Source organism: Phaethon aethereus (assembly GCF_964289735.1).
Source record: "Phaethon aethereus genome assembly, chromosome: 26".
In the NCBI taxonomy this organism is placed as follows: domain Eukaryota; kingdom Metazoa; phylum Chordata; class Aves; order Phaethontiformes; family Phaethontidae; genus Phaethon; species Phaethon aethereus.
In genome coordinates this window covers 3,001,058-3,007,780 of record NC_138602.1, presented here as the reverse complement: position 1 = coordinate 3,007,780, position 6,723 = coordinate 3,001,058, and the positions used below count along the sequence as shown (strand labels likewise).

Sequence of the window (6,723 nt, the reverse complement as noted above, 5' to 3'; positions counted from 1 at the left end):
CAGGGCGCGAAATGGCGGCGGCACCGCTGACCAATGAGGGACGGCCGCTGCGGCGCGCAGGCGCAAAGGGAGGCCGTTCGCTCCCGCGAGGGATTCTGGGAGTTGTAGTTCGGCGGCGGCGCGATGCCCCCTGGGGCTGGTAGTCGCCCCCATTTCCTCTCCAGCGCTATAGCAGGTGCTGGAGAGGGCACGGGTTGTCCCCCCGCGCCCGTTTCACGTCCTTTGCCGGCCGGGCTGTCCCCGTTCCCCCCCGGCAGCTCTGGCTCAGAGCCAGCCCGGTGCTGGGCCTCTCAGCAGCCCCTTCAGCCTGGGCTGTGGGTCCCCAGCTCCGCCCGCGGCGTGGCTGCCGCCTCTCCCCTCGCTCCGCGCCTCTCGTCAGGTTCGGAGCTCCCTCAGGTTTAGCTCCACACCGAAGGTGTTTGCGAGGACGGGCCGTCTCCGCCCCGGTGGCGGATACCCGTTTCCTGCGGAAAGTTACGTTGCACCGAGTCCGCAGGGCTGCCGGCGGTGCTTTTCACACGCCCCCCGTCACACAGGGCAGGCTCCCGATAGCGAGAGATCGCGCTGTGACACACCGAGTGGCGGCACCGAGGCCTTGGCGAAGGCCTGCTGCCACCGCAGAGCCAGCCCGGCCGGTCGCCAGCTTGCAGGAGAAAGATGTGACTGTGGTGGAGAGACAGGACGCGACAGTACCGGCCGCCCGCGCTGTCGCGACAAACCCCCCGCCCCCCACCTCGCGCGCGGCTCAGCCGCAAGGTGAAACGGCATCACCTCGCCGGCAGGGGGCGCGGGGGCACCACGTGGCGGGCAAGGCGGCGCTCCGGCCGGCGCGAGCGCTCTTCTCTGTGGTGCCGGTGGCGGCGCTCCGCCGGGCCGGCAGGGGGCGGGGCGGGGCGGGCGCTTCCTGGCGGCGGCGGCGGAAGCGGCGGCAGCGGCAGCGGCCGGGCCGGGCTCCTGCGTGCCGAGGTGTCCCGCCGCCCTCAGGCGTCCCTCGGCGGCTGGCGTTGGCGGCAGCATGTCGGTGGCCGGACTGAAGAAGCAGTTCTACAAGGCGAGCCAGGTGAGGCACCGGGAACCCGCGGCCCCTCCCGCCGCCGCCGCGGCCCGGGGGTGGCCGACTTTCCCTTACCAGCGCCCGTTGCTCCACCTCAGTGGCCCTGCGCTGCCGCCTGCCCCTGCCGGCTCGGTGCTGCCCCGATACGTGCCGTTATCTCCTGCCGGTGTCCCAGTCTGGGACACGTCTGTGTCCGCCGGCCGTCGCCCGCCGGTTCCCCTGCCCGGTGGCTGCGGTGTTCCAGCTCGGCACTCCCCGGTATCCCGGTCTCTCACTCCCACTACCAGCGGCCGGTTCTCCCCTCCCCAACATCCCCACTCCCTCCCCGCCCCGGTGTCTCCTGGCCATCCCGGTGCCCAGTGTGTGTCCCCGGTGTGGTCTGTGAGCGGAGCAGGGTGCTGGGGTCCCCGGTGTGGTCCCCTCGGGTGCTCCCCAAGGCCTGGAGAGGTTCCTGAGCCGGGGCTGTTGGGGAGGGACCCCAGCAGAGAACCGGAAGGTCGCGGGGTTTGGGTGCTGGCCCTGCCTGTGGCCCGGGTGGGTGTCACGGCGGGGCTGTGCTGCCCACCTTCCCCAAAAACGGTCCGTGTCCATAGCACGGCGAGGGGATGCACACAGCCTGCTCACCCTCAGACTCGTGCTGGTCTTGCGGGCGGTCGTGGAGAAGCACCTCAACAGCCACGATATCCTTGGAGTTCGTAAGAAGAACGGGATTTTAAGGAGAAAAACCACCTCGAATGTGGCGGCCGCCACACGGGCTTCGAGGTCGGAGCGGGGAGTCACCGGCCCCGCTAACCTCGATGGCAGCTGCAGCCCAAGCTGGGGAAACTCCCGCTGGCATTGGCGTTTTGGGGTTGGCGAGGGAGCCTGGATCCCCAGCCCGCTCGGGAAACGCCTGGTGGAGGGGAAAAAAAACTTGGCAGATGTGAGATTTTTTAATTTATTTTTTTCTAAGCCAAGCAAAAATTGATCCCATAGTTGATTGCTCTGGCAGTAATCAGTGAGTTTATGTCGTCCTAAAGCGAAGCTTGTAAAGTGTGGCTCCTCACAGCTCGGGGGGCTGCAGCTTGTCCCCCAGATTTGGGAATCTGCTTCTAACGGGGTTCCTGAACACCTTTTCCCTCACCTTCTGCGCAAGGGGTGGCCGTTCCCGATCCCCCCGCGCAGTTATCCTTCCTTCAGCTTGTGAACGCCGCTGAAATCAACAGTCAGGGTTTTTTTTTTTAATGTATTTTTGGAATGATTTGGGAATCGCAAATACTCCTCTGCTTCCCCTGGCGGCTGCTTTTCTGCCCCTGTTTTAAATTTAAGATAAATTTTGCACAGATTTACCAGCAGACCGTGGTTTTCCTTTAAACTCAGCCCAAGCACGTTTGCTACGTGTGTTGCCTCCTTTCTTGGCCGTGTTTACAAAAAAGCATTTTGCTTAAACAGCAAAGCAAAAGAACAGATTCCTTAAGCCGTTCCTCTACCCCTTTTCTCGCAACCCCCTGCGTCGTGGGTTTGGCTTGGGGTTTTTTTACGACTTCTGTGCGGGAAGGTTGTGCTGAAAACTCAGTGGAGGAGGATTTTGCTGGCGTGGATGCGCTGTGGTGGTGTTGCAGGGCAATTAGAGGTGAAAACTCTTCGACGTGTCAGGAGTAGCGTGTTTCTAAAGTCTAAAAACATTTTCAAACACTTGATGAAACCTTTTTTGGGAGGAATTATTGTAAAGTGAAGTTATACGTGGTCTTTGGTGATTGTTTTTGTTTGTTACAGGCATCTTTTTTTCTTAAAAAGAACCATTTTGGCTGCTTGTGGAAAAATTAAACCCGGTGCAGCTGTCTAGGGAGAAGTAACTTGCCCCTCGTGCAGACTTGGTTGCCCGCTCGCCTCTTGTGCGTGCATGTACTTCACCTGAGTGCTTAGACTGCGTTTGGTGACTTATTAAATTGGGAGATAAGGTGTATTTGCAATTGCATTGCATGTATTTGCAACTGCATTGTGAGTTCTTTGGTGGCTCTTGTTGCCGCAGTGTTTTGGGAGCTGATTTAATCCGAAGAAGCCGGGTTTGGTGTGAGGTTTTCTGCCAATATCGGTAAAGCGACTCGCTTTGCAGGGATGAGAGGAGGGCAGTCCTCTTTCAGAGGTGCTGCCACCCCCTTTGCAGTGCCCCAGTGATGGGGACACAGGTATCTAAGCTTTAGAGATGCTTTAACTGGAAACTGGGAGTGACTGGTTTCAGTTTAGCCATTTTTCTGTCTTCTCCTCTCCCTTCCCTTTCCACCCTCCTTCCCTTTCCCTCCACTGGTCCCACTCCTCAGCCATCCCTTGGCTGAAGGAGAGGATGATTAGTTATTTTTTGGCTCTCTTAAAGCTATCGATGCTGCCAAAACCAAACATGTGGAAGATCTTTCCTAAAATGTTCTGTTTCGTTCCATGTCTGTTGTTAATTGAAGGAAAACGGAGCCAGGACCAAGGTCTGCAAGGACCTCGGCACCGCTGGAGCGGCAGGTTTGGGATCCCCCCTACCTCCCCGCACGACGAGGGGGCCAGTTCAGCCTCCTCGGTAGGGGAGCAGAGCTTGGCTCGTGGGCTTCTGCGATCTGATTCCTGCGGGCTCACGTCTTCCTTGGGTGAGGCAGCCGGGCGCCCACATGCAGGAGAGCACAGAGATAGGATCCTGCAGAAATTTAAAAAAAAAAAAAAAAGTCACGCTGGCGAACGCTGCAGATGGTGAGCAGTTCTGTGTGTGTGTCCAGAACAGGTTTTGCTAGTTCACAGCAAAATGTTCTTTAAAAAAAAAAAAAGGCAAAAAAAAAAAAAAGCTGTAGAAAACATTTTTCCAAAGGAGCAGGGGAGAAACAACAGCAACAGCTTTGAACTCCAGCATCAGGGGCTGGGAGCAGGGTGGGAAGTCCTGGTGCAGCCCCTGCTTGCACGTATGAGACAGGCTGATCCCAGCCTTGATCCATCAAGCGTCCACTCGGGAATTTGCAGGAACCTTGTGGTATAGAAATGGCTTCATTTGCACCATTAGCTTTTTATACAGGCCGTTGCAAGTCCTAAAAGCCTGCACAACTTTCCATTAACCATTGGACAGGGCAGGCTGCCTGAAGCAGGGCGCCTGCCTGCACTGTTCCTGGGCGAATCTGATGCTTCCTGCGTGGAAGTGGATTTGTTGCTGCTTGCACATAGCAGGGCACCCCTGCCTGGCACCGGCAGGTTTATCAGCCGCCTATTTGAAGGGACAAGCCCTAGGGTGGAGGCAGTGCCGTTGTGATACGGGGTTGGTAAATGCGTCCCCTCCCTCCGTGACGGCAGAACTGTCCTAGCTGGGGTTAAACGCTGCCTGGCAGTGCGGAGGCAGGAGAAGCGGCACGGCCCGCTCGCTGGGGACAGGTCTAATCCGGGGAGCGGTGTGCCATGCCCTTAGCTGTAGCCCACGTTGGGGTGGCGTCACCGTGGCTCCTGGTGCGGAGAGTCGGCTCGGGGAGCAGATTCAACCCCAGCAAGGGAAGATGGCATTGCTTTTTTAAACCAGGCTGGTATTCAGCCCTGGGCACTGCTGTCATCCCGAACAGGATTAACGTGCTCCCAAAGCCTGTGTAGTCCAAGCCTAAAACCCTGTTAGGCCTGCCTGGGCTTAGGAACCAGGGCAGCAAGTGACAGCTCATGTCCCGCTGCGCCTGAGCAGTCCTGGCCCAAGACACAGACCAGCAACCTCCTTCTCCCCATGCAAAGTAAAAAAGCCATTTTCCAAGAGGGGGAGAGGCAAGTGCTAATTAAAGCTAGCAAGCCCTTGACCTGCATGCTTTTTCCTGAGTTTGATGACTGCTCTCAAGGCTTCTGAAGATATTTTTGAACGTGAATAGCTACCACTTGCTTTCTGCCTGGCCTGAGAGCCCAGGATGTGCTGTGTAGCTTCTGACAGCCATGCCGAGAAGGACCCAGCGATTCCCAAGCTCCGTACATCAGCCATGTATGCTTTCTGGCCAGTTGTTAATGAGCCCTAAGAGCTTCCTTCCCCTCAGCTTGGCGCCCGGGGGCTGCGATGTGATGGAATCTGCTCAGAAGGCTGAGGCAGAGGAATCTGCTCCTAGACACGCTGCTCAGGGACCATTTGGTGCTGGGGGACAGAGCGCAGCTGGCGGGCAGGGATGGCATTTCTCTTTTTTTTTTTTCTTGGGCCTTCGTGGTCATTTGCTCTTGCTCCTGCTGGTTTGGGATTTCCTTTGTTTCTCTTTGGATAAGGCTTTTTCTGCAGTGGCTTTGCATTGTGCTTTCAAATGTGGTTTTTTCTCTCCCTTTCCCAGACAATACCTTGTAACAGCTACCTTTTTTTTTGAGGTTAAGTCAGTCCCAGCATCTGGCTCTCTGGAGCTTTCTCTTGTAGGCATGACATGCCTTTGCGTTTGCTCTGTTACACAGATGGGTAGTGGGTTTCTCCAGACATCGCAGATGAGCTGTTGCAGCATGGGGTCTCCTTCTGGAAGAGAAATGGGAAGCGCAGCTTTCACATGGGAAACCAGAAAGCCCCTTTCCCTGGCCAGAGCTTGTCTGTTGGTGCCCTGTCTTGCTGCAGATGGCTTTGATTGTGCCTGCCCTCCAGCTCTAGCTCGCTCCCGCTCTGGTGGAGCCTGTCGCACCCTGAGCTCCTCTGCGCATTTTTGCTCCAACCCGCTGCTGCCAGAGTTTAAACCGAGGATGGTGTCAAGCCGGAGCAGAACTGTGGAGCTGGGAGAGCAGAAGGTTGTGCTCCCGCTGCTGACTGTGCTGCAGGGCAGTTACTGCAGCGGCAGAGAGATCAGAGAATGTTTTGGTTCGGAAGGGACCTTCCAAGGCCATCTAGTCCAACCCCTGCAGTGAGCAGTGACATCTTCAACCAGATCAGGTTGCTCAGAGCCCCGTCCAACCTGACCTGGAATGTTTCCAGGGATGGGGCATCTGCCACCTCTCTGAGCAACCTGGGCCAGGGTTTCACTACCCTCAGCGTAAAAAATTTCTCCTTATATCTAGGAACTTCTAGATCTATCAAATCTTCACCTGCTGCAGCTTTTTGGCCAGTGGATGCGACTTGAAGCTCTTAGGACAGTGCCAGTGCCCAGAGACATTAAAGTGGGAGCACAGCCGCCCAACACAGGCCAGCCTCTGCTCTCTAGTGGCATGAGAACTTCATGCTGACTTGTCTTGAATCCTCCAGCAATTAGTGAAGCCAAGAGTGGACCTGAAATGCTCTGTGCAGTGGCTTTTCTGCTTTCCCAGAAAGCTGAGGCGAGAGGTGCGAGTGCGTGCGGGAAGCAGTTGGGCAGGGCAGCGGGGCCACGGGTGGAATCCTGGGGAAACCCTTGCTGGTGCACTGGGGCCGAGACTTCACCCAGGAGAGCACCCAGAGCTACCAATAGAGGAACCAGGCACTCGAGGGTGGTTTGAGGTGCTATTTTGGGCTCACATGTTCTTTTTGAGCTGTTCTGGTGAGTTCTGCACACCCGTGGCGTGCCACCGGCAAGCGAGTCGGCCCGTCCCTCAGCAGCGGAGTCTAACGAGCAGGAGGAGATCCTGGGAGCAGGTCGCTCCTTGGCTTTTCTGCTGCAGCGGTGACTGTGTTTTGATAATAAAGGCAGAATGAGGACTGGGTGCCGCAACGGCACGATGAGCAGGTAATTCCTGGGGGAGGTAGTTGGCAGTGTCGG

The 6,723-nt window shown here is 57.2% G+C and overlaps 1 protein-coding gene across 3 annotated transcripts in view; it reads left to right on the top strand.

Annotated features, from left to right (window-relative positions):
- Positions 1-1,015: 1,015 nt before the first annotated feature.
- SH3GL1 (SH3 domain containing GRB2 like 1, endophilin A2) overlaps positions 1,016-6,723 on the top strand; it is a gene marked incomplete at its 5' end in the record, with an annotated part of 29,411 nt that continues 23,703 nt past the window's right edge. For all 3 annotated transcript variants that reach the window (XM_082010845.1, XM_082010846.1, XM_082010844.1), the window contains one exon: positions 1,016-1,060. In XM_082010845.1, the coding sequence (XP_081866971.1) occupies positions 1,016-1,060 (45 nt within the window). The remainder of the gene's footprint in view (positions 1,061-6,723) is intronic.